Here is a 26,916-nt window from a genome sequence, read left to right as displayed (position 1 = left end):
GCTGCCAACACCAATACAGCGTGCACGGCCGCCACAATGTGCAATTGTGATCTCTGTGTAAACGCGGTCGGTCTGGGGCCCCGTGCTTATAAAAATAAAGCGTTGGGAAGCACAGGGGGCGGGAACAAAAGGGGCTTTTTCGCTGGCTCTCTAATATGGTTTTATTTATCGGAACGCGCCCTCTTTCCCTTACTGGAACCGGGGAGAGGTTCTCTGCTGAGCTTGGAGCTGATGGTATCACAGCCAGACGGTTTCATTAAACGCACAGACGCCGCTGGGCCCTGCCAGGGGCAGGAAGGGAACGGCTCGGGCAGCCTTGCCAGGCTGGTGCATGGGGAGGGAGCCCCGTGCCAGGGAGGCCTCCACCAGGTGGAGGTGGTGAGAGGTGGACACGTCTCTCCTGGCCCCTCTTCTGCCAAGGTCGTCCTGATGGCCTCTTCTACCGCCAGGGTCAGCTTCAAAACTGATTTCCTACAGGAAGCCCTCCAGGATTGACCCCACTGTGCTTTTGTGCCTGAAGGCTGCGAACTGGTCTTAGCCAGGTGGCTGCCTCCCATTAGCCAAACCCAGCCTTGTTTGGCCAGTGAGTGCCTGTAGCTTCTGCCTTCTAACTCAGATCTGCCCTCTCCCCCCACCCTTAAGACTAGCGCCTTGGGCAATAGCCACAATCCTGTACCTGTCCCTTGATGGGAGTCCTCCTATTGCTCACTCCAACTTCTCCACCTCCTCGATGGTCACCGTCTGCCGCCTCCTGTATAGTGGCTGTGGCATGCCGCCTGGTCTTATGGACAGGGATCCTGGCTTGCCCTGCCCTGCCCACTCCGCCCCGCCGCCAACTGTGGGGAAAAGCTGTCTCCCCATCTCAGCCCCAGAACCAGCTGGACATCTGGGCACTAGATGTCTGGTGTTGAGGCCGTCTGAGGTCACACAGGGGCCGTCTTGTGGGGTGCAAGGTGCTGCGGGATGGAGAAGGTGCCAAGTGTAAAGGGTATGTGACAGGGTCTTTGGGCTCAGCCCTGCCAGGCATTGAGCATCCAGCCTCCTGCATCCTCACACTTCTCTGTCCACCTGGCTTCAGCATCTGGCACATTGAATCTTACAGAATGGCAGCCACTGGACCTTGCCCCCTAGTGAGAGCCCCTCCTCCCAGCCTTTCTCTCCTGTCCCAGATTATATGCACTCAGTCCCATGGGCCCTTCTCCTGCCTTGGTTCCCAAATGTAGCCCTGAAAGGCAGCCTCGGCACCACCTGGGAACTTGTGAGGAATGTCAGTTCTCAGGCCCCACCCCAGGCCTGGTGAAGGAGTCTCTGAGGGTAGGGCCGGCCTTCCAGGTGATATCTCTGCATCCTCACACTGGAGAACCACTGCCCTAGAAACTTCTCTCGTGACGCCTTGGGACCAGACAGAGGGATGATCCTGGTGGGTCCCAGGCCAGCATGACTGGGGCTGGCAGGTTAGAAAGGAGTTTGGGGGTGGCAGGGAGCTGCTGGGATCTTGAGGTTCTCCTCTCCACCCCCCAGCTCTCAACAGCCCTCAAATCCCTTTGTTTCTCTTTAACTCCCCCACCCATCTATGCTACCACCCTCTCTGCCTGAACCCTGGGAGTAGTTTCATAACTGGTCTCCCTGCACCCACTTCTGCCCCCTCAAGTCTGTTCTCCAATGACAGCCAGCCTAAGCTTGCTGAAATGCAGACCTAGGCATGCCAGTCTAATGGAACCTCCCTCTCCACTCTACTCTGCCTCTCGAGAAAGCTAGATTCCTCTCTTACACACCACTCTACTGATCAAAATTGCAATTTTATATATTTTTTTTGTATAGATTTTTGTATTGCTCCAAATGTGTTCTCAGTCTTTATCACCTAGCCCCTAGCTTGGCCTGCAGATAGCTCTCAGTAAATGCTTGCAGGATGAATGTCAATAATTCCAAACCATCTTGAAGATGTGTGTGTGTGTGTGTGTGCATGCTAAGTTGCTTCAGTTGTGTCCCACTCTTTGTGACTCTATGAACTGTAGCCTGCCGGGCTCCTCTGTTCATGGGATTCTCCAGGCAGGAATACTGAAGTGGGTTGCCATGCCCTCCTTCAGGGGATCTTCCTAACTCAGGGATCGAGCCTGCATCTTGTATGTCTCCTGCATTGGCAGACGATTCTTTACCACTAGCGCCACCTGGGAAGCCCTGGATGAATGAATGAATGAATAAATGAATGCACCATCCAGTCTCTCACCTCCTTCAACTAGACTGTTGCCCCCAGCAACCAGTTCAGAAAGGATCCCCGAGGGGAAACTCTCTGGATCCCTGGGCCTGCTCCCCTGGACCTTGGCCCCATCTCCCTGCGGTCATCACCAGCAGGGGTGGGGGGGGAGCCCCGCTGGGACACGTCTCCAGCCTGGACATTGCTGCTCCAGAGCGGCAGCCACAGCCCTGCTTCAGCCTTGTGGCCTCATGACTCCTGACGGTCTCTGCTGTGTCCTGTCTCCCTTCCCCGTGCCCGGCCCACACAGATCCCTATGCAGTCGTCTCCTTCCTGCACCAGAGCCAGAAGACGGTGGTGGCGAAGAACACCCTGAACCCCACCTGGGACCAGACGCTCATCTTCTACGAGATCGAGATCTTTGGCGAGCCGAGCAGCATCGCTGAGCAGCCGCCCAGCATCGTGGTGGAGCTGTATGACCATGACACCTACGTGAGTCTGCCCGCCTCCCTCCCCCAGCCCTCCCTGGCCGCCCTCTCCAGGGCCCAGCGCCCAGGGGGAGATGCTGCTGTGTGGGATGGGTGCCCTGCCAGACGGGCGCTTCCCGAGGCTGGGGCTGGTGGCCTCTCCCCGACCCCACAGGCTGCAGAGTGGTGAAAATTTTAGAGTGAATTGTTGGCCCATGAGAGAGAAAGGGGACAGATCTGGCCAGGGTGCTTCGCTGGGGGTTGGGAGCCTGGGTCTTCTCTGTCTCTAGCTTGCTTATAAGATCCCAGGTGGGTTCCCCCTCCTCGTCGGAGAGCTGCGTTGACTCCGCACGTTGCACTGGGCTGAGTGGCCCCTCACGTGGGGTTCCCGGTCCAGGTGAGAGCCAGGGACCACACGGCAGGGACTCCTCCAGGGAACCGGCTCGTGACACCGGCCGGGTCCGCTCTGGGCGTGGGGCGGGGGTGGTGCTGTCCCCCAGAACCTGCTGCGCTGGAGGGAAGCCTCTGTGGTCGTGCTGCCCAAATGAGGGCCACTTGTGGTGTGTGCTGCTGAGCAGTTGAAATGTGCCTAGTCCAACAGAGAAGATGGATTTTCCTTGCTTTTTAGTTTAATCCACTAAATGTAAATTTAACTATTGGATGCTGTATTGGACAGGAAAAGTTCAGTGGTGGGCTGGAATGTGACAGGCTCTGGGGAATGTGAGATTGAGGTGTTGGGATGAGGCAGAGGGTATTAGCACAGAACGAGGGAGGGCCAGGGCGGGGAAGGAAGAGCAAGGAGTAGAGGTCAGGGGATTGGAGGCGTAGCAGGGTCAGGGAAACACTTTATAAAGGAGGGTTGGGGTGCTATTGGGAGAGAGAGACGAGGTTGGCCAAGGTGTATGTGGCCAAGAGGCCCTGCCCGGATTGTGGGTAGCAGTGGATGAAAGGGAAGGGGGCCGAGTTTCAAAGATGTTTCCAGAAAGGGTTGCCATGACTGGGTAGGATGGTGTGATGACCAGAGGGTGGCTGAAGGTGATGCCAGTGAGGGCGCCCCCACCAGGTGACAGTGGGCAACGCGGGCCTGGACTGGGGAGGCCGGCCTGCCGGCTCTGTCCTTGGAAGGAAAAGCTGGCTCCATGGGGGCTGAGCGGCTGGAGGAAGGGTCTTTTGGGGAAGAGCTCAGAGCCTGGAACCTTGGGGGCAGGAATGAGCGGGAGGCGGAAGAACTAGAGGGTTCTGGGCCAGGGGACATCACAGAAGTAGGTGCAAGTGCTGGCATGGGGCAGGCGGGAGGCCACATGACTTGGTCTCTCTCTCCCCATAGCACCTTACCTCCACTTTCACCAATGTCACGCAAATGTCACTCTCTCCCCTTCACGCCAATGCCTGAGAGGGACCCCAGTGGTAGAGCACCATGGCCTCTTCTGGGTGGGTGGGCCCCGGGGTCCTGCTCATTGTTAACATAGTCAGATGAAGCTGTACCTGTTGGCAAATATCCGTTGCCCTGGGCTCCTGCGGTCCTGGCTGCCCAGGCTGTGCAAGGATGCCCTCCCCCAGCCTCTCCATGACCCAGTGACTAATGGGCAGCACTGGGCCCAGAGGAGCCTCCGGGGCCCTTCCCACCACCGTGGCTGGTGCCCACTCTGAGGGTCTGTGCTGGCTTGTCACTCACGGAGGGGGGCATCTAGCTGGTGACCACTCCAGATGGCTCTGGACGATGTCTCCAGCAGTGAGGTGACCACAGGTGGGGATGCCTCCCAGCCCTGGCCGGGGTTCCACTGGATGAGTGCCTCGGGCAAGCTACCAGGGCTTGTGACGGCTACGGCGCCATCTGGCTGAGACCCAGTTTCTGTCTGTGGCCCCCGTCCTGGGGAAGCTAACCACAAGGCTGGAGTTCACAGGTCAGCAAGGTCCTGGGGGTCCACATCAAAGGGCTGAACTTGGGCAGAGCTGTGGGTGATGGCTGAGAAGAGCAGAGTGCAGCAGGGTAGTGGAATGGCCAGCATAAAGGCTGGGGTGAGGCCAGCTGAGGGCAACAGCTGGGGTCAAAGACGTGTGGGAAGGGATGAGACAGGGGCGTGAGCGGGCTCCAGTGAGCGGCCCTTCCATGCCAGGAGGGGTTCAGACTTCATCCTCTAGGTCCTGCGGGAACATGGAAGGCACAAGAACAAAGGAATGAGAAGATGCAAACATCATTTTAACAAGATGCATTTAATTTGATGAGCTTGATCACAGTCTCCCCATGGAAATTGGAGGAGGGGGGTCTGAAGGTGAAATGAATAGGAGATACAAAAGTCCTGGGAAATGTCAAGTACTTGTATTGCTGAGGACATTCAAGAAATGCTGGGTGGCTATCACTTTTAACTGTAATGGGCTTAGAGCTTGGTTAAATTGAAGCAAGGTGAATGCTAGTTGGACAAACAGAGGGACTTGCAGACCGTGATGGGAATCAGCTCTAGCAACAGTGGCAGGAGGCTACTCACGTGTTTTCCTCACATCCTTCTAAGGGAGGCAGAACTTACCATTTTGCACCAGGGGCTGCCCTGACTTCTGAGGCCCTTTCCAGTTCAGGTGGCCAGGTGTGGGTCTGGTGACAACTCAGGCCACCAGACCCAGGGCTGGGGGACGCTGACTCTGCTTTCTCCACGCTTGGTCTAGGGTGTAGATGAGTTCATGGGACGCTGCATCTGTCAGCCGAGTCTGGAACGGATGCCCCGGCTGGCCTGGTTCCCGCTGACGAGGGGCAGCCAGCCGGCCGGTGAGCTGCTGGCCTCTTTTGAGCTCATCCAGAGAGAGAAGGTGAGGCTGGTCCATGTCTGGATTCAGGAAGCCCAGGTCGGGAGCGCCTGGCCGGGGAGGGTGGGGGGCCCAGAGAAGGGATGGTCTGATGGAGGGGAGAGGCCTCGGATATGTTCTTTTTCCCTCACCAAGGGCCTGCGTTTAGCAGAGAGCACTGAAGGGCCACCTCTGGATGTTAGGCCTCCTGCCGGAACCAGTTTTGTCCATCTTTTCTGAGCCCCAAATCAAGACACGACCTACACTGGGGCAGAAAGTTGAAATCTGAATTGTGTTCAAATGTCTGAGTCCTCTGGTCATTGCATGTGTTTTTCCTGACGCGGTTTCTGGGAGAAAGACCTCTGTCATCTGGTTAGGGGTTCTAATTGTCCTGGGGAAGGGGACTCCAGGGACAGGGCAGGACAGGACATCTGTTCTCATGCTGGCTCATGGCCTGGCTGTGTAACCCTGGCTCGCCACTTCCCTGCTATAAAATAGGGGCTTTGGGTTAGAGCTGCGTCTTCAAATTTGCTCTTAGTGTGACGTGAACCTCTAAAATGTAAGCCGGCCAGAAGTGAGGCTACTGTGGTGGAAGGCAGACACAGCATACTGCTAACCTGGCTTCCCCTGCGCCTGCCTGCCAGGCACTTCCCAGGAATCCCTAGGCTTCCCAGGAATAGTCTGCAGATCCTGGGACTGTCCAATCACAGACATATTCCACGAGTGTCAACTTGTGGTTGGGAATGTGTTTGCCTGGCCAGGGCAGAAAGGACGCTGGTGGGGCCTTGGGTGACAGGCACCTAACCAGAGCTCTTTTTTTTTATCCTAGCCGGCCATCCACCATATTCCTGGTTTTGAGGTAAGGCTCACTCTTAACTTTGTTTCTTCAGGCTTGCCCCCTCCCCGTGTTTGCAGCCCCCTCCCAGGCTAGGAAGGGCAGTAGGCACACATCACCACCATCCTGCCTTCAAGCCGAGGAAGATGTGGGTGAGGCCTTAGAGGCAGGGTGAGTGGGGGTTGGGGCCCCTGCGTAGCTCAGGCATCCCTGCCTTTTTCCCCTGAGAAGTCCAGGGATCACAGATGACTCAGATGGAAGGGACCACGCTGGCCATCTGGCCCAGTGGCTCTCCTCTGGGCTGCGCGTTGGAATCCTTTGGATAGCGTTAATAATCACTGATGCTCAGTCCCAGCACAGACCAAATGCAGTGTGATCTTTTGGGGTGTGGCTCAGGCACTGGTGTCTTTCAAAGCTCCCCGGGAGATGGGACTGTGCAGCCAGAGCTGAGAACTGTTGACTCAGGCCAGTGGTTCTCAGCATCGCATCACCGAGGTAGGTACTGTTAGAAACGCCAAACTTCGGTCCCTCTTTGGACCTACTGAAGCCAACTCTGGTATTTTCGAGCCCTCCAGGGGATTCCTTTTCAGAATCACTCACCTTTCAGAAACTCTGATCAATCGACTGTAGTTCCCAGCTCAGTGTTCCACAGAGATCCAGTTTTCTTTCCTCTGCTAGTGATGGGGACTTGGTTCCCTGAGGGTCATGAAAAGTGTACACCTTTTTCTGGTACCCAGGCTGACTTGATTTGGGAATCCTATACTTGGCCAAGGGTTGCACAGCTGCACCTTTGAGAGCCCAGGCAGTTGGGCTCTGTCTAGATGCCTTCCTGCTTATGAGGCAGGGAAGTGAAAATGTTTAGTCGCTCAGTCGTGTCTCTTTGTGACTCCATGGACTGTAGCTCCTCTGTCCATGGGATTCTCAAGCCAAGAATACTGGAGTGGGTAGCCATTCCCTTTCCCAGGGGATCTTCTTGACCCAGGGATCGAACCCAGATCTCCTGTATTCCATGCAGATTCTTTACTGTCTGAGCCAGCAGGGAAACCCTATGAGGCAGGGAGCCCAGACAAGTTTGCAGATAGTTCTTCCGTATAAGACCTCCTCCCATCCCTGTTCGTCTCACTCCCTCTCCTGCTCCCTGTCCAGTCCAAGCGTCTGCTCTCAGGTCTGCCAGCCCTGAGCATCTAGGATGCTTCTCCTTGGTTCTCCAAGTCCATAGCTCCAGCAGCTCCAGGAATCAGGCCTGACTGCCTCCTGGGACTCATGCACAGGGCCTGGGATCCTCCACCACCTGTCAGTCAGTCAGTCAGTCTCCTTTCTTCTGTTACTTTCAGAGATGCCTGGGCTCTAGGTTCATGCTTTGGCCTCTCCTGGCAGTTTCTCCACATTAGCGTCTGTTGTACCTTCTTTCTTCATTGCAGGGGCCAGGCAGAGAGTGTGTCTGGGAAGCACACCCCCCTCACCCTAGATGGGAAGGGTTTTCTGTTGGTTCATTTAGGGGGATATCTGGCATGTTGATCTCTGCCCCAGCCTACTGCTCCTTGTCACTAATGGTGATCTTCTATCCTCTTGCTCCCCTCCCTCCACCGTTTCCTGGATGTGGACTGTCCCATGGTGGGGTCCAGGTACAGGACACAACAGGGATCCTGGAAGAGGTGAGCTGGACCCTCACAGCTGTGGCCTGTGGCTGGGTGGGCGGGCAGAGACAGAGGGAAGAGGAAGGCCATGCCCGGGAGCCTTCCTGGTTCTGGTGCTCCAGTGTGTGTCTGTCACATGGATTCCTGTGTGGATTTCATTTCTCGCTCTTTGCATGGATCCAGGGTTGCCTGGGGTGTGTCCTGATGTGACTCTGGCCTTAGGTGGATTGCTGCTATGTTGGAAGCCACATTTCCCCAGACCCCAGGGACAGCAGTACAGAGCTGCTTCATCTGGCTGAGTACCAGGTGGAATGTTTTCAAGAATAAAGATGTTCATAAGGGGACAGAATAGTCAAAGAAGCCTTGTTGGTGGAGGTGGCATTAGGCAGACATTGCTGCAGTGCTTAGGAAGAAGGTGGGGAACATGCCCTTGACCCAACGGAGCAAGTGCCAGTTTGGGGTCTGGCCGGTTTAGGGGATAGGGTGGGTTGGGGATTTCTAGGTTCTGGGAGAAGCCTGGGGTTTGCATCCAAAAGGAGCAAGGCTATGCCCTTTGATATGGAGGATGAGGAGCACCTTTCCTTACGGCCTCCTGCGTACATGTGAGTGGGCGCTCCTGACTGAGCTGGGGCAGAGGCCTGGGCAGAGAGACGGGAAGGGGAGCCCTGGTCAGATGGGGGTTGGGAAAAGGACAGCCACTTCCTGCCGTCAGGGAATCCCCAGACTGGGAGCGGACACCATTTGACATTTTCAGTGCAATTTGGACTTGAAGTGCAGGGTCAGGATGTGGGATCTGCAGCCCGGCGCCCCTTACCTCACTTCCTTCAGCTCCCAGACCGAGGTGGGGTCCGCCAAGTGAGCTGGCTGTAATTGCGCCTGACAGGCAGCCTCCTGCTTCTGGCTGCAGTTGCGAAAGACTGCCGATTTGGAAAGGGGACCAGAGTCCTGTCCAGGGAAGCAGCACGGAGCCCTCTCTCTTGATTGAGAGCATTCTGTGGCCAAAACCCACAGCCTGCTCTGAAGAAGACCCAGCCCAGGGATGAGTTATTAAAAAAAGTTAAAATCCTTAATAACTGGATTTGTAATATATAACAGTGGAGGCTCAGATTCCAAGAGCAGGATCTGGCTGTGGTCTTGTCAAGAAGCAAATCAAAATCTGCATCTTTGGGGCCAGAGCCCGACAAGGGCCAAGTGTCCCGCTGCAGGGCCGGCCTGCTACAGGCCGAGGCAGGTATGGGTCAGCAGCACCAGAGGAGAGCAAGTCCTGGGGGTTTGCTGGGCACAAGGCTGGGCCAGCACCTTCCAAGCGTCCTAGTCCCAGGAGGGTGGATGGAATATCAGCTGCTCTACAGAACCATCCCAGAAGGTGATCCATGACCCCTTCATTTGAAGGCTAAGGCTCAGGCTGAGGTCCTGAGTCCTTTCTGGTTTTAAGAATCCTCGGAGACGGGGTGGAGGCAGGTTAGTCTTGCTGCTGCCTCTGGTCCTGCAGGAAGCCTGACGCCTTAGCAGGAGTTTTCTGTCTTCTTTGCTGCAGCCAGGCTCCTGCTTGGTATCCCTTGTTCAGCCCCCTCCAGGCTCCCAGCTTGATCCCTGTGAAGAGCACTCCAGCTGTGACCTGCGAAAGCCATGCCGGGGTCTTAGATTCTGGGCCACGGGCCGTGGGAGCCCTCGAAAGTCTGGGAGCAGAGATGGGTGTGTTAGGAAGCTGTCTGGCTGCAGAGAGGTGTGGGTTGGGGAGCGAGGGGCAGGAGAGACCAGCTAGGAGGCTTTTGAGACAGAGTGACGGGGGCCTAGGCCAGAGAGAGGAATGGAGAAGGGCAGTGACTCTGGAGGATGGTTTAAGGATGGCCTCTCCCAGTGGGGATGGCCTTCGGGACAGCAGGCGTGGGTGGGAGGCGTGAATGAGGTGAGAGGCCTCTCCCCAGGCTGAGAACTTCTACAGCTGGAGGACAGTGGGTATGGCTTCCTGGAAGAGATGACTCTGCGCTCCCTTTGGGGGTCCAGTGCCTTGGGCTAGGGGCATGTCACCGCACGGGGCCAGGGTGGTGGGCAATGAGATTTCCCCTGTGCCAGGCATCTGGCCCGCCTGGAGTGCCCCTCTCTGAGTGCCCTCAGAGGGGAAAGGAGACTGTTGCATTGTAACTTTGAGGTTTTGCTGTGGGGGAGACCCGGGTCCTCGTGGAGGGAGGGGAGAGCTGCTTCCCATTCAGCCCCCAGCCTTCCTGTCTGTCCCTCGCTGTTTTCTCCTCTTCCGGAGCCTCGCTCTTCCCCTTGTCCCCCTCTCCTACTGCATTTCCCTCTTTCTCTGCTCCTTGGCCCGGACCGTCTCTCTCCCTCCTTCTCCCCGCCTCTTCTGAGCCCTCTGTCTCGTTTCTTTTCCTTTTTGTCTGGAGAACAAAGGCGGTCTGCGCTGCCAAGGGGAAGGAGTTCAAAGAAACTGCAATTTTAGATTTCCTGAGAAATGGAGAGCGCACAGGCACGTGTGAGTGTGTGCAAATGTGTACACTCATGAGAGCATGTATCCACGCATGCACACACACACACACACACACACACACTGCAGAAGAGGTGATGGCAGATTCCTTAATAACTGAGGGCCCCTGAGCCAGTGCAGAGGAAGGCCCTTTCTGGGGACCCTTCAGGCGGGATCAGGGCTTGTAGTCCTGAGTACCTCAGGGGGTGTAGTTCGGAATACCGCCCTTCGTTCTGCTACCACTGTCTTGCCCCGTGGATGGATGTCCTGGAAGAAGGGAAAGCGGACTCATGGATTTTTTTGCTGTGACTTGGGGGCCAACCAGATGTCACTCCATCCCCCTCCTAATCCAGACAACAAGCTATGGCTTTTAGTCTGAGATATCCAGGAGATGTACCCTCCTGCACCCCCAAATCCTCGAGAAGGAAAAACTTGGTGTTTTGCAATCAGGAAAATAAGCCCAGTGGTCCCCCCCTGCCACAATCTCCTATCCCTCCCCCAAGGCTTTAATTTAAAACACTGTTTTTCCTGGGAAGTGTAATTAGAGCAGCATGTTGTTCCTAACGAGCTGGGTGGGGCAGGCAGACAGTGGAGCCCTCCCAGCCCGCCTGCCGGGAGCTCCCCGAGGAGCCAGGGTCTGAGTGTTCAGAGGGTCCCCTGACTGTGACCCGCAGGGTGGAGTGGGTGTCTATGGGCCACTGGTGATGTCACTGCCCTCCGTGGCTGGAGGGGCTGCCTGCACTTGCCCCTCCACTGGGGATGAACACCAGGCTGTCTAGCGTGGTGGCCTCTAGGACTGGGAGAGGAAACAACCCTCATGGCCCATGGCCTCGGTTGCCTGCACTGAACTGGCCAATGGGGTGGATGGATGAAAGTGGGTAGAGGGTGGATTCTGCTCAGGTGGGGGACAGAGCCTCATCTGTCCTTGAGACCGTGTCCTCTTGGCCTGCACTATCTTGGTGAGCACCCTGCTCACCTGCAGAGCCCCATCCGTGCAGCAGCGCTGGGTCTGCCCTCCATCCAGGCAGGGTGGGGAGGGTCAGCATGGAAATGGTGGACCCCACCATGGAACGGCTCAACTAATTAGCCTCCTGTTGTGTGGCTGCCCCTGAGGTCTGTGGTCCTCGGAGTCCCGAGTCACACTTAGGACGGTGAATCAGGACGCCCCCGCGGTGCTTTCAGCCTGCATCCACCCCCTCCCTGGCTGGCTGTGCTGACAGGGGTCATAGCAGCCCATCCTACTGAGAATCGCTGCCCAGGAATGAGGTATTGTGCCTCTCAGATGGGCTCGACTGGATGGAGAAACTTGGGCACAGGAGTGGCCGTTTGGCTGGTACTGCAGGACTCTCAAGTGTGAGATGTTGGAGACCAGTCAGGACCTTGGGAAACCGGAGCCCAGGGTCACTTAGAGGGAAAAGAAGTCAGAGAGAGGGTAGTAAGGAGTTTCTGGAGTGGTTGGGGAGATTTTCTGGAGGATGTAGAGTTTGAACTAGGCCCTAAAAGATGTGGTTGATCCTGGAAGATGGCAAAAGAAGCCCATGCAAACAGAGGGAGCCCTGAGCAGGCCCAGGGGAAGGAGTGTTGGTGAGGATGCAAGGCTGTTGCAGACAAGAGTGTTGGGAAAGATGGAGAGTGTATTGGAGTAAGTTCTTTCTCCCCTGCCATCCCTCTCTCCCTTCAATTGTCTGATCCTAAGCCTCTATTTATTGGACAGGAGGTTCAGCTGGGGTCCCTGCGTGCAGAATTGCTAGTTTAACGAGTCGGTTGTGGTGGTTTAGTCGTTAAGTCGTGTCCAACTCTTGCCACCCCATGGGTTGTAGCCCTTCAGGCTCCTCTGTCCATGGGATTTCCCAGGCAAGAATACTGGAGTGGGTTGCCATTTCCTTCCCCAGGGGGTCTTCCCAACCCAGGGACTGAACCCATGTCTCCTGCACTGCAGGCAGATTCTTTACCACTGAGCCACCTGGGAAGCCCATTGGTTTAACAAGGGACACAGACAAATAAACGCATAGAAATGACACAGGGTGATGGGACAAGTTGCTCTGGAAACTGTGGGGTGCTTAACTTAAACTTGGGGCTCCAGGGAAGACTTAAATGGACCCAGAGTCTGAGTCGGAGGTAGCCAGATGAAGTGGATGGAAGAGTCCTTCGGACAGGAGGGCTGGTGAGCTCCAAACTCACAGAGAATCTGGTGCCTCCTGCAGCCTGCTGGCATTCAGAAGGGTGGGTGTTGAGTGTGTCTGGGAAGGTGGCTGGTCACTGCTTGGGGTCCTGCGGTGGAAAGTTAGTGGTGAGACGTGAGACCAGAGAGGTCAGCAGAACTAGAAGATGAGGGGTCTTGGAGCCCGCGTCAAGGAGTTTGGGCTTCATCCTGAGTGGGTGGGGAAACTTTGAAGGGTTTTAAACAGAGTGACATTCTTAGAAATTGCCTCCTGGTTGCAGAGTACAGTTCTCATTCATTGTTGGAATGAGATGCCAGATATCAGATGCCAGATGCCAGATATCACTTGTGGTGGTGTTGGTGTTTAGTTGCTAAGTTGGTCTGACTCATTTGCAACCCCATGGACTACAGCCTGCCCAGCTCCTCTGTCCGTGGGATCTCCCAGGCAAGAATACTGGAGTGGGTTGCCACTTCCTTCTCCAGAGGATCTTCCTAACCCAGGGATTGAACCTGCGTCTCCTGCATCGAAGGTGGATTCTATACTACTGAGCCATCAGGGAAGCCCAAGATGTCACTTAGGAGGAGGCAAAAGAGGGCGGTGAACCAAACCCAGGAAAGAAGATGGGTGGGTGGGCATGGGAGAGCTGTAGGAGACAGGTCTCTAAGGCTTGGGGTCCAAGAGGGGAAAGGAGAGCCAAGGGTGGCATGGGCCTCTGTGGCTTGGCTGTCCGGGTGGATGGTGGGGCTGGTTTCTGAGATGATATCTGAAGAGAGCAGGTTTGAGGGGGAACTTAGAGAATCCAGTTTGGGACAAGTTCAGTGTGAGAGGCTGGAAGGACGCATGGATGAAATAGCAGTAAGTTGGGAAATGTAAGTCTGGGGCTTAGGAGATGTGTGGGAGAAGAAAGTCTAGGAGAGGGCTGGGCTGAGGAGCAGGAGGAGGCTGCCTGGAGACACAGCCCACAGCAGGTAGAGAGGGCAGAGAGGCCAGCAATGAGGAACCAGAGGGACCCTTTTAGGAAGGAGGCCGAGGTCAGCTGGCCAGATGCTGCTGAGGGAGGGAGAGAGATAGGAGCCTGTGAGCTGCGTTTGAGCTACCAGCAGGTTGTTGTTAATTTTGGAGAGAGGAATTTCCAGGGAGGGGGTGCAGAGGGCAGAGCAAGTGCGTGGGGCAGTGAGGGAGGGGCGGGGGATGGAGGCAGCCCTTTTCAGGGAGCAAGAGGAGAGTAGGCCCAGAGAGAAGGTGTGGACAAGACCTGAGAGGCGATCTTGAGACCATCTGTAGATGGGGAAGGAACACACGCACAGATAGCGTGGAGAAGTGGGGAGGGCTGGGTGAGACCAGTCAGGGAGCAGGGCGTGGGGAGGCATAGATGCCCCGGGACAGTGAGAGGCACCTGCATGCAGTGCGGTGTGCACAGTGGGGAGGGGACGGAGGACCGCGTGGCTCCCGGCAGGAGGAGGGAGCCCCCGCAGAGGTGGGGACTCTGGGGAGTGGCAGCAAAGGGCAGGGAGCAAGGATGTGCCGGGACTCCGGAGGGTGGCATGGTGGATGGAGGTGGCCTTGGGATGAGAATGCGGGGCTTGTGCCTGGTAAGCTGCCCCGTGGACACACCCCTAACTGCTGTTTCTGCTTGTCTCTCCTTCCTGCCGGCCGGGCCTGGCCTCCACAGCTGTGTGCACCTGCCTTCTTCCTCCAGGGCCTCCTGCCAACGGTACTGGAGCCCAGTCTTCCTCAGGTTCTTGTTCCCTGCCCTCCTCCGTGACCAGGTTCCTGCAGTGGGGAGCCTGGGCCACTGCGCAGAGAGACGAGTGTCCTCACGAGGAGCTCGAGGGAGCCCAGGGGGCGGTGGGGCATGGAAAGTGAGGGACAAGCAACCAAAGGGACGCTGCCCAGAGTTTGGGGGCCTGGAGAGAAGTGTTCTGGGGGGAAATGTACTCCTGAGTTTTCCCGGTGATTTCAGGAGAACATTGCAACCGTGTGAGGAAAGTTTGGTCTTCCTGCCTCCCCACCCAGGATCCTGGGGCTGTTCCCTTCCTGACCTCTTCTACTTGTCCGTTTTATCATGGACTTTTGGCCCTGGGCCCATGGTTGGCTGGGCATCAGCCTCGAGCAGGCCACTAGCAGGCTTCCAGGCATAACCTTTTTAAAAATGAGGTGCCCCCTGCTACACAGTTGTCCCAGCAGGTGGCCTTGGAGTGCCACGGGTGGACACCAAGCCAGGCATGTCCTCAGTGGCCAGGCCTCTGCGGGCTCTGCCCCCACCCTCTGGGGCACCAGTCATGTGGACTGACGTGCACAGCGGCCCCTGGGTGTGCCCAGGGCCGGCCTGCTCATCACTCTTCCTTCTGATGGCATCTGTTGCTCAGTCTGAAAATGTGGGTGCTTCCTGCATCTTGTCACCTGCCTTGTGGGTATGGAGGAAAATGATGAATTCCTTCACGTTGTGCTTTGGTGACGTTGGGATAGCTATGAAGCTGGTGCTATTCTGAGAGGTGCCTGATGGCTCAGCTCTGCTCAGTCAGTGGGGTGGGGGGGCGGTCAACAGCAACGCTAGTGATGAAAACAGTGGCACTACCAACAATACACTGATCGCTACAGTCCCTGCTCTATATTAAGCACCTCCCGTGTGCCAGAAACACTTCATATTTGTTCTCTTGTTAAATTCTCAGAGCAATTTTGTAAGGGTGTCATCCTGGATCTTCACATGAGAGTACTGGACCACAGAGTTTGAATAATTTGCCCAAGGTCAAACAGCTCAGAAGCCGCAAGGTTAGGACTAGGACCAAGGTCTGGTTTGATTTTAGAAATCACCACCACCGCAGGTCATGAGGCCATGGGCAGGAGTGACAGCCGGGGTTGGCTGTGAAGGGACGAGGTGGGACGAAGCTGCTCCCACCATGACGTCAGAGCATCTGCAGATGGATGAAACATCCTTTGGGAAGGAACCCAGAGCAAGTCTGCCTGGAGAATGAATCCAATGACTTCATTGTTTCTTAATGTGATTATGTGAGGCAAGCTCTGTAAAGCACACAGCACAGCCCTTCGATTTATAGTTAACATTTCCTGAGTGTCAGGGCCTCCGTAGATGGAGTTCAGGTTGTGCACTGCATGAGAGCGCTGGGTCTACCTACGGGACTGCGACTTCCAGCGCAGACATCCTATATTTTTATTTATTATAGCAGTTTCCAGTAGGTGGCAGTAAAGTGTCTTGTTCGAATAAACCAGTAAACTAGGATGATTTTCTGACATGGAAGTGAAGAGCTTTAAGAAAGGGACATCTTTTTCTAATTGTCACAAAGTTGCCATGTGGACTCCTATTGAGAGTTTACATGAACCAGGACCTCTTTTAAATGTTATCAGCTTCTTCAAGCCTCATATTAAGCTTCAGAGGTTGATAATTTTTAATAACCATTTTGTAGATGAAAACCCTTGAGCCATAGAGAAGTGAAATAACTTACTTAACTCAGTAAGTGGTGGAGGTGGGATTCCTTCACACCCAGAGCCCGTGTTCATAACCACTGTCGGACGTGGTAGTCTTCTAATCCACAGTGATACCTGCTTGTAGTGCTTCACCTGCTTCCCTGTGTATTAATGGTTCTTCAGGGTTCTTGCCCAAGTCTTTTTGGCAGACCCATAGCAGGCAGAACTGACACCCTCACCTCTTGCCCACGGTGTGAAGGAGCCTCCCCAGGAGGCCCTTTGGTGCCTGGAGTGGCAGGCTCTCCTGGCCACTCCTCCTGTTTGGAAGCACCTCTTCTGGCCCACAGTGCAAGCATTCTGTTCAGCTGTGTCACACCTCAGGACAGGTGTGAGAGGCGGGAGTTGGGGGCTGGCCGGGGTCTGTGGGCGCAGCTCTGTGGGGCTGGAGACGGACCACAGGGCGGGTGATGGGTGGGAGGGTCTGAGCTGGACGCAGGAGAGGGTAGCAGGCGGGCACGTGGTCCTCTCGGGATCGAGACAGGCTGAAGTGGATGTGTCGGGTTGGACCGGACAGTGCACGTGTGTGCATGTGTGTGCGCATGTGTGTGTGTGACAGGGATGGGACCCCCGAGTAGCTCGTTGGTGGGAGGAGAGGGGGCCCGGGGCTTGTCTGAAACAGACTCGCCTGATCCCTGGGCCAAGGTGCTGGTGGTGTGACCCTGGAGAAGAGGGTGCCTGGGAAACTGACTGAGCTCTCCTGTTCCTGTGTGCCCGGCTGCCCCCTTCTGTGTCCCCGCCGTTCTATTTCTGCGTCTCTTCACACATGCACTTTCTTTCCATCCCATCTGTCCTCCTTTCTTGTCTTTCTGTCTTGGTCTTCCTCCTGCCTTTGCCTCCCTTCTACCTCGTGCTCTGCAGTCGGAGGACACGGACCTGCCCTACCCGCCACCCCAGAGGGAGACCAACATCTACATGGTCCCCCAGAACATCAAGCCGGTTCTCCAGCGAACCGCCATTGAGGTGAGCCTGCGCCCATCACGGGGGTGGGGGTTGGGGGCCTCCCCTTTCCTGGCCCAGCCTTTCCTGGGGCCTGGGGCCTTTCCAGCTGCTCTCCTCACTCCGCACCCCCAGATCCTGGCGTGGGGTCTTCGGAACATGAAGAGCTACCAGCTGGCCAGCGTGTCCTCCCCGAGCCTGGTGGTGGAGTGCGGGGGCCAGTCTGTGCAATCCTGTGTCATCAAGAACCTCCGGAAGAACCCCAACTTCGACATCTGCACCCTCTTCATGGAAGTGGTGAGCTTGACCTCCCCGCGGTTTGCTACCTACCGGGGTCCTGGTGCTTAGAATTTCCTCGCAGCCCCAGGCAGCCTGGGGTCCAACTCCCTGCAGGTCTTGCCCCCACCTCCTTTGAGAACGGGAGGAAATGCTCACTGGCTGCTTCCTAGAGGAGTCGCAGCCTGCAGGCAGCACAGAGGGCACCAACTTGGTTCCATCTCCCCAGATCCCGAGTCCACGGGAGTCCCAAGGACCCACCCGTGGCTGTTTCCTCTCTCAGGGCAGGCCTCACTCACCAGGGGCCGTCTGCCAGGGCTCTGACCTTCGGGGATTCCTCCAAATCTTCCTGGACCTAGTCCTGCCCCACCCCGGGCCCTTGCAGATGGGCTCACCCCCATGGCCCTTGGCCCCAGCCCCCTGAGCAGCCTGGTTTGCCTGGGCTTAGTGACCAGAGTAAGGCAAGTCTGAGGGAAGGAAAATGGTTTGCAAGATGAAAGTGCTGTAGAAATTCCAGGCCCAATGGCTGTCAACAGGAGCCTCCTCTTGGCTGGGCCAAAGCCGCCACCGAAGGAGAGAATATAAATTATTTCAAGTTGTGTTCAAAGTGCTTTTAGGGTTGGGGGAGAAGAATCTGGGCCTGGAAGCCAACTCTTGAGTATCCACTTTGGGGGGGTCTGTCTGCAAGAACTGTTGTGTCCCGGGCCAGCTTCTCCCTTCTCCCCTTCCCTGGCCAGTGACGCTTCAGGGAAAGGAGACTTGTTTTAACTTTGGGCTGAGTTGGATGTGTTTGGGGGTTAAAGCTTGAGGGGAAAGTCAGCCTCTGCATGCAGCATTCAGGAGGCAGACAGAGAGGTGGGCGGCTTCTGCCCCATGGGCCCACTCCTGGGCTCAGCCGATCACCGCTTTGGATTGATGGCCCTTGGGGGTTAGGTGTAGGTTGAGAGTCATTTTCTGCTCCTTGGACTTGTCCTGGGAAGAAGGGCTCCCCTCCCTCTGAGACCTCCCAGAGATGAGGTCAGGCTGCTGCCCAGATCTTCCCTCTTCCTCCACCCAGATGCTGCCCAGGGAGGAGCTGTACTGTCCCCCCATCGTGGTCAAGGTCATTGATAACCGCCAGTTTGGCCGCCGGCCCGTGGTGGGACAGTGTACCATCCGCTCCCTGGAGAGCTTCCTGTGTGACCCGTACTCAGAGGACAGTCCGTCCCCGCAGGGCGGCCCAGGTAGGGGAGGGGCCCTTGGTTGGTGGGCGGAGGTCCGGGGGCTTTCCAGCTGAGACATGTCCTGAAGGCCTCCTCTTACCTGAGTGAGAAGTGAATCTTGCCCAGCTGATGGGAGGGAAGGGCGGGAATCTTGTCTTCCTCAGGGCCTCGTCTGGCCCCAGGCTGGGGAGTGGGGGTCGATGCTGTGGTGAGAGGTCATGTGGAAAAGGCCACAGGAGAGGGAGATGCAGGGATCACAGGGATGAGGAGAGAGGGGCCTGGGGAGACGGGGACCGTGAGGGGGGAGGAAGAGGAAGACACGGAGTGAGAAGTGTGACGAGACCCGAGGCCGAGTCTCACGGCTCGGGAGTGGGGAGGCCCCGGGGGAGCCCCTCTCAGGCCTGGACTCGGCTCTCCCTCCAGATGACGTGAGCTTACTCAGTCCTGGGGAAGATGTGCTGATCGACATCGATGACAAGGAGCCCCTCATCCCCATCCAGGTAGGAAGGGTCCCTGAGGACAGACACTGGCTCCCGTCGAGAGCTGCCTTGTTTTCCCTCTCCCCTCGCCTTCCTCCCCCTCCCTCATCACACAGCCTCCATAAGACTCTCCCCCTGTAGCCTGGTGGCTGGCCACCTGACAGATGGAGGGACCCAGTTAGGAGCTTCCAGCAGGGATGCGAGCAGGGTGGCGGCTTGCGGGAAACTCTGTGGGTCTACTGAGCAAGACCCAAAGCCTCTGAGAAAAATGGCCCTGCCACCTTGAAGGCCATGTGGAGGGCTTGCCCCTGGTGATCACCCAGGAAATCAGGGTGGGAGGAGCAAGAAAGAGAGAAGGAAGACAGGGTGAGGAGTGACTGGCAGTCTCTGGGGTGCCCAGCCCCGTGGCTAGGAACTTCCTTGGGGAGAGATTCACCTATGGGCTCGTGCTTGCTGGCACCCAGGAGGCAGCTTGAAGGCGGGGTCTGTGTTCAAGCCAGTAGTCCCTCACGCCCCATCCCCTCCACCTGCGCGAGGGAGGAGGGGCAGGAGGAGGGCCTTACTGCCAGGGTGTCTGACCCTGCCGGCAGGTAAGAGGCAGCCCTTTGCTCTGTGCTCAGCCTGGTGAAGTGAAACTCGCTCTTTGCGACTCTTTGTGACCCCATGGACTATACAGTCCATGGAATTCTCCAGGCCAGAATACTGCAGTGGATAGTCTTTGCCTTCTCCAGGGGATCTTCCCAACCCAGGGGTCGAACCCAGGTCTCCCACATTGTAGGCGGATTCTTTACTAGCTGAGTCACAAGGGAAGCCCCTTCCACCTGGTGACCCAGGCGCCAACGCCGAACAGCATGGCAGGCGGCCTGTGGCATCTCTTACTGAGGGGGGATCACTCTTCCCATCTTGGGCTCAGGGTGGCTGTGGGTCCTGTACAGCTGAGACCCCCCAGCCTTATCACAGTGGAGATGGACACGGACCTCACTGTGAGCACCAGCCTTGAACAGCTCTGTTCCTCTGCTCCATGTTGTCACCCTCCTCTTGGCTTTGCTTGACTCTGGCTGCCCCGTGGCACCTGGGGCTCCCAGAGCTTCTGGGCTGCCCGGAGCAGAGCCTCCCAGCTTACGTTGACAGCACATGTGTCCTCAGGCCCACAGTCTATTTATTCACCAGGGAAAGGATGGCATTTTGGAAGGGTTCACGTTTTTTAAACAATCAATCAAATATTAGCCTTGAGAGCAAGAGGACAACTTTGGGTGCTGGGTAGGTCTTGGGGTCCTCAAAGCTGTCCCTGAGATGTGCTTACAGGGGCTTCTGTCTGACATTTAGGGTGAATTTCTGCTTCTTTCCATGCACTCATCTCTTTCACCGTTTTGCTGCTTCCAAGGGGACGTTGCTGGTGTTCAGTCCTGGGCCATACTGCTGCTGACACAAGAGCTTTATAGTTGCTCTCAAGTGTCACTGGAGCTAAGCATCCTCACAAGGTCCCAGCTGCCCACTTATCCCACCTCTCTGGCTCTCCAGGGCCCCACCCCACCACCCTTTCTGCTGGGTACACCTCTGGCCAGCACCGGTCACTCAAGACTCAGCCTAGGTGAGGTCATCTCCTTCCAGGATTCTGCCCTGGCTCCTCCACTTCTTCTGAAAGTCCTGTCTCTCTCTGGGTCACTGCATTTGCCTTAAGTCATGCTGCCACTGTAAATGTTAGCATGTTTCCTAGACTAGGCTCAGGGCAGTGAATGGGACCCACTCCTTTTTGTGTCCTCAATGCCAGCACAGGGCCTGGCTTAGAGGAGGCATTCAAAGAAGGTCTGCCTTCCCAGACGGACAGATGTATGAGTGGATGGATGAGTGGATGGATGCATAAGTAGATGGGTGGGTGGGTGGATCAATGGGTGGGTGGATCCTGCCTACTCTCTGTAGGAGCTAAGGAGGAGCTTCTCTTGCCTGGGGACACCCAAATGGAAATTGCAAATACATGGAATTCAGCTGCATTCAAGGCCTGGGTGGGTGTTTGTAGCTGAATGAGGCAGATAATTAGCCCCAAGCTTGGTGCCCAGCGCTGGCTCCCACCCCTCAGCTGGCCGTCTGAGTCTGTGTGGGGTAGCGTAGAGCTGGCCCCGTAGGATTTCCATTCTGTGTGTGCCGCCCTCAAAATGTCTACAGACTCAGATCGGGAGACACTGTTTCGGGTCCTGCTGGCTACAAGCACAGCCAGAGGCAGACAGTGAGTAGGCCCAGGCTGGACGTCCTCCCGGCGTTGACATGAGTGAACTGGGACCGGGGTAGGAGCCAGAGCAGGGTCGGCAGTCTTTGTGGGAGGACACGGCCCGAGCTGCTAGCCAGGCAGAGGGTGGGGCGGGGGTGAGGCTTGTCCACATGGGAGGGGCTGGCTCACAGGGCCTCAGGGGTCCACAGGGAGAGGGGGAAGTGAGCTCTGCCTGCTCTGGTGGAGGAGGTTTGGATCCTGCCCTCATCCAGCTCCCTGTCTGATGGCGGAGGAGACATAACCTTATTGTCAAGGAGCCCCAGGCCGGCAGGGAGACCCGTCCCAGTCTCTAGGGAGCCCTGTCTTGATGGGGTCTGATGGCAGCTTCAGGAAAAAGCAATTCCATGTTGTGCTTTTCTCTGAGATCATTGATCTGATTTGGCTGGTCCAGGAAATCTTTCACTGACTCCGTCCTTGCATATCCCCCGAGCAGGACTTGGGAGGACCGGGGCTGACTCAGGAGACCGTGGGTTCCAGACCTGGTGGTTTTCCAGATAGTTCTGGCTGGGCTCTTGTCCCCTGTCCCCTTCCCCAGTGCAGGTAGGATGGAGGACCCTGGTCTCTGGGGACTGGAGGAACAGGAAGTCTAGCAGAATTGGGACTTTTCTGGCTCCTGTTTGTCTAACCTGTGTCTCCAGGCCAACTTAGCATTCCCACTGTGATGCAGCCCCACCGCTGTGCTTACTAGCTGGGGCTGTGGATCCAGCAGAAGGCTCCTCTCCAGCTCCAAATGCTCTCTTACCACATCTGGCTTCTGTCTTGGTCCCTCCTGTCTCCTTGCTCTGTCGCATCTTCTTGGCCAAAGAACCTTCTCCCCATCCTTGCCCAGTTCCTGGGATGAGCTGCACATGCTAGAAAAAGTCACCAATGACCTGATGCTGAGGTTATTGGGTTGACCACCACGGCCGAGCGTTTCTTAGGTTTCTAGAAATCTTTTGGTCCGTCAAGAGTGGCCAGTTCCAGAGATGATCTGAGATGGATGTATGAGACAGAACTGTCTACTTGGCCTTCCAGGGTTCGAAAGTGGACACCCACCTCTGGGGGTGAGGAGGGTCATGGCTTCCTGGACTCTTCTCTGTAGGGGACTGGGACTCAGATAGTAACCCTGCAGTGTATTCTTGGTCAGTGCGGCTGTCCTTTGTGTAGATTTCAGAACCACAGCCTGGGGATAGGGGTGGTGTGAGTGTGTGTGCGTGGGCAAGTGTGCATGAGAGGTGGGAGGCTGGGAACAGATGTATGTGCAAGCTCAGTGCTGCTGCTGTAAGCATTGTGGCCTTGATGCCTGACTTTCTGAGGGCAGGCCAGGGGTGTCCTCAGAGAGGGGCTCAGAGGTGTTTCATTCCGTGTAGTACTGTCCTCGAAATAAAGGATATATTCATTTTTCTCTGATTATAAATGTATGTCTATTATCTACAGTTGGGAAAATATAGAAAAATAATGAACAGACAGACAATGCCTCCAACCAGGAAGACAATGTGAATGAACTGCTCCCAGCATTTCCCCTGTCCTGTCCTTCTCCCCACACCGACTCCCCCACTCCAGGCTGCTCTCCCTGTCTCTCATTCTGCCTCTGAGTCTGAATCAGGCTCTACTTTTACTTTCAAACAAACCTGGGGTCTTCGCCTCCTCATCTACTAGTTCTTGTATTCTGATGATGACAAGCAGTGCAGGAACGCATCTGGAGCTGGCTCCCCGCCATTCCCAGAGGACCTTGAGGCCCACATAAGGGTGATGCCCCTTGTCTATCCCACACGTCACCCACCTCCAGGCATGGGAGCCGCCAGTCGAGGTCACCCTTTCCTGTTGCTCTGAGAGACCACCATGGCTAGGGGTATGCTCTTGAAGTCTCCAGGGACTGGGGTGGGGGGATGTGTGTGGACTGAGTAGGGCTAAAGAGGAAGAGAGAGCTCTTGGGAAGTCTCCCCTCTGGTGGGCAGAGACAGGAGGTCTGTGTTGTGGATCCATATGAGATGATGAGAGTGATGGCAAAGACATGAATGCTTGCTTAGCAGGGACACCAAGATCTGGGACTCTGGGCCTGCAGGGTCAGCGTGGACTGGGTCATTAGGGAAGCTTCTCTGAGGGGGCTGGTGAGAGGGGTTAGAACAGCAGCGGGGAGAGGAGGCCTTTCCTGGTGGGCAGAGGAGTGAGGCAAAGGCTTGGTGGCGGGCGGTATGTGTATGTTGACAGTGTGTGTGTTGACTGCGTGTGTGTGATGGTGTACTGAGTGTGTGTGTACGCACACGCACGTGTGTGATGGGCCTGGGAGGCTCTGGGGGAAATGCAGGCGAGTGTGCAGGAGGAGTCAGGAGGCTTGCTCTCCACGGGTATGGGGTGGGGTGCTGGGCTGGCTGCTCCCTGGCTCCTGGCTCGGGCTAATTTTGAGCCTTCTGCTCCGGTTTTAGTCTCTGGGACGCCGTGAAGGTGGGAACGTGCTCCCAGAACCGGAGCAGCAAATTACGCCCGGATCCCAAAGGGGAACGTGTAATTTCGGAAGCTGGCCCAGACCTTTGGAGCACTATGTTTAGCTTTATTTTTTCTCCCTCTTGCACTGGTGAACTGCCGGTTTCCCTCTCACCTTTCTAAAAACGATCTGTATTAAAAATAACAATAAGGCTTCTGTGAGGTTCAGGATGAGAACCAGAGGGGCAGAGCTGCTGCCTGGCTGGGCCGTTCTCTGGGCCACTGAGGGCTTCACGTGGAGTTCATCTGGTCGATTCAAGGGTCACGCCACCCCCACCGACATGCAGCCAGCCCCCTGGAATCCTCCAGCGGCGTGGCTGCGTGCCCAGCCCTTCTGCCCTCCTGCCTGTGCTCCTGGGCCTGAACAGCCGAGGGCTGGTTTAGGGGAGGCCAGGGTGCCCCTCAGTGAGGCTCCCTTCACAGATCAGGGAGGGGACTGTGAGTTCCCAGACTACCTCTTCTGCATTTCCCTGACCCCAGGCGAGTGGGTCTCGCTGCACCTTCCTGCCGAGGAAGGAAGGACACCGGGGCTTGGCCTCTTGTGGAGACTCCCAGAGCCCCCTGCCCCAGGCTGAAAGGAGAGAGGGTCTCCCTCCTGGCAGCTCTGGGTCCCCGCTTGTCTCCTCCCCGCTCCAGTCACACCCCGCTCACCTGCCTCCCTGGACTGTTTAGCCTGGCGGTGCCGCTTGATTCACACCTCTGCCCTTCACAGCTCCTGTCTCCTCTGCCCACAAGGCATCTCCTGGCCACCTCCACCTAGACAGGAATGTGTCCCCCCAGGACCCTATCACCTCCCCCAGGGCTATTTTAGTGGTCCCCCAAAATGTTACCCTGCCTGTAGCCCTGAACCCCACCAAGGCTCTCCTGGACCCCACAGCCCAAGGATTCATCCATGGTGTGGATTCACCATACCGCGAGATTGCAAGCAAGGATCTGGTGCCAAAGGAGAAGGCAGTAGGTTTGCTGTACTAAGAGGTGGCGTGTTTATGAGGCTGGTTTGGGGCGAAGTCGTATGATGCCCTGATGTCTGCCTTTGACGACAGAAGACTCAGAAACCCGCCCTGGCTTAGGAATGGTGCCCAAGCAGGGGTTGGCGTGGCTCAGCTGTTAGGGGAAACCACCAGCGATGGTGCGGAGCTTGGTGGATGTCTGAGGTCGGGATGATTGAAAGGCTGGGAGGGCCTGTGAGAGTGCAGTCAGCGGTGCCCAGGGCCCTGAGAAAGCAGGCAGGAGACAGCAAGGACTGAGCCCTCGCAGGTGCCTCTCCTTGTCCTTGGCATGCTCAGCCTTCATCTCATCCACACTCGCTGCGGCTCTGCGACAGTTCAAGGCTTTGTGCCCATTCTCCAGATGGAGATGCTGACTCAGAGAGGTCAGGGTCACATAGAGCACTGGGGCCAGGATTTGGGGCCACACTTGTCCAACTCCAAAGCACACATTCCTCCCACAGCTTTTGTAGCCTCCCTGGAGAGAGAGCAGAGGGTGCCTACGTGGAGAGTTCTGCTTCCTTAGGACCACCCAGTCTTCCCTGTCGTGGCTTTTCTAATCCTGTTGCTAACCAGCGTGTTTAATTTGTAGTTTGCAGATGGTCTGTCGGGCTTGGCCCCCACTAACATGGCATCTTCTCCATCCAGTCTTCATGTATGTATTGTTTACCTATTTGGGGGCACCTTGATTTCCCCGGGGGGACTGGGTGGGGTTAGGGAGTTAGGAAGGGAGCAGAGGAGGTGGGGGTGGGAGGGGAAGAAAGGAGTTTTTGGAGCCCTGGCAGAAAACAGTTAACCTGCCCTGAGCGGTAATGGAGAGGTGGGGAGAAAGCGAAGGGAAGATTCTCAGAACAGATGAGTCTGAATTATCTCTTGGTGCATCCTGGGATTTACCTTAATCCAGCTTCCCTGTGTGAGGGCTGGGGTCTTGGTTGGGATTGCATGGGCCAGGGGAAACGGGGAGGTCTCTGGACCCTGACTGCTGGGATGTGGGACATGAGAGGCCTCTGTGGGCAAGAAGCAAGTGATACTGCAGAACCCTGGCTGTCCCCAGCAGATGCTGAGTGCTCTGCTGGGGCCCACAGTTCACACCTGCGGTTCCCATTAGTGCTGCTTCTGTCCTCCTGAGCTGATTTCCTAGGTGTTATCTTTAAGGATCATGGGTCCTTCTGGGAAGATGGCTGTTGTGTCTAGCTTTCAATATGCACTCCCGAAGTCCCATGCTGCGGGCCAAGGGGAGCCCCAGGACTGTAGGGGGAACCTAAGATATAGGACCTCCTGAAAGTAAAATTTCATTCATGGTGTCAAGAGGTGGCATCGCTGTATTGGGTGCTTTATGGCTTCTAGGAGGAGGCAATCTATATTTTAAGTGTTTTCTGATTTATCTGTTGTAGAAAATACAGAAAATACGATAAAGTATAAGGCAGGAAAGTTAAAACCACCTGTATTCCTACCAGTTGGCGATGAACACTTAAGATTTTGATGTGCCTATATTTATAGATATCTCTTATGCACATTAATTACTTAAAAAATAAAACCTGAATCTTATCATACTTTAAAAATCTGAATTTTCTTTTACTTAAAAGTGTATTGTAGATGTTCTTCCATATGTTTACATTCTTGACAAAATGCTTGCATGTCATTCCATTGTATGGATATCCATAAAGTTTTAACTCTTCTCCCATCACAGGACGTTGAATTTCTTTTTTAAAAAAAGAATGAAAAATTATATATTTCTTTCTGACTGCATTGGGGCTTTGTTGCTGCGTGTGGGTTCTCTCCAGTTGCAGCGAGTGGGCGCTCTTTGTCGCGGCGCACGGGCTTCTCCCCCAGTGGCGACAGTCTGCAGGGTGTGTGGGTTTTGGTGGTTGTGGTGCCTGGGCTGAGTTGCTCCGCAGCATGTGGGGTCTTCCTGGACCGGGATTGAACCCGTGTCCCCTGCATTGGCAGGTGGATTCTTAACCACTGGATCACCAGGAAAGTCCTAATTTCTTAATTTTTATAATTGTCTTATTTTATGTCCCTTAGAAGAGTTATTTTTAGTTTACTTTAAATAGGTCTAGTGCATTTCTTGTTAAGTTTATTCCTAGGCACTTTATAGCCTATTTTGCTACCCAAATGGTGTCTTTTTTTTCTTATTATTTTGTCTAGCTGGTTATTGCTAGAATATGGAAAACAACATTTTTTTGTGTATTTACTTTGAAACAGATTCTTTATTAAGTGCCTTTGTTACTTCTGACAGTGGTTAATTGATCCAGTTGAATTCTTCAAGCAGC

The 26,916-nt window shown here is 55.7% G+C and overlaps 1 protein-coding gene across 21 annotated transcripts in view; it reads left to right on the top strand.

Annotated features, from left to right (window-relative positions):
- The window catches only part of DYSF (dysferlin), a 220,530-nt gene that overhangs the window by 135,783 nt on the left and 57,831 nt on the right, over positions 1 to 26,916 (top strand). For 8 of the 21 annotated variants that reach the window (XM_043468213.1, XM_043468222.1, XM_043468217.1 and 5 more), the window contains 8 exons: positions 2,505 to 2,686; positions 5,323 to 5,463; positions 6,269 to 6,298; positions 7,900 to 7,929; positions 16,891 to 16,992; positions 17,104 to 17,265; positions 18,302 to 18,467; positions 18,870 to 18,946. In XM_043468213.1, the coding sequence (XP_043324148.1) occupies positions 2,505 to 2,686; positions 5,323 to 5,463; positions 6,269 to 6,298; positions 7,900 to 7,929; positions 16,891 to 16,992; positions 17,104 to 17,265; positions 18,302 to 18,467; positions 18,870 to 18,946 (890 nt within the window). Of the gene's footprint in view, positions 1 to 2,504; positions 2,687 to 5,322; positions 5,464 to 6,268; positions 6,299 to 7,899; positions 7,930 to 14,221; positions 14,288 to 16,890; positions 16,993 to 17,103; positions 17,266 to 18,301; positions 18,468 to 18,869; positions 18,947 to 25,232; positions 25,296 to 26,916 lie in introns of all 21 variants that reach the window. The other 13 variants (XM_043468215.1, XM_043468211.1, XM_043468220.1 and 10 more) reach the window with 5 other exon arrangements.

The sequence above is a fragment of the Cervus canadensis genome, chromosome 5, assembly GCF_019320065.1.
Source record: "Cervus canadensis isolate Bull #8, Minnesota chromosome 5, ASM1932006v1, whole genome shotgun sequence".
NCBI classification, from domain to species: domain Eukaryota; kingdom Metazoa; phylum Chordata; class Mammalia; order Artiodactyla; family Cervidae; genus Cervus; species Cervus canadensis.
Note: the sequence above shows the minus strand (reverse complement) of the source record. Positions and strands in the feature narration are given on the sequence as shown.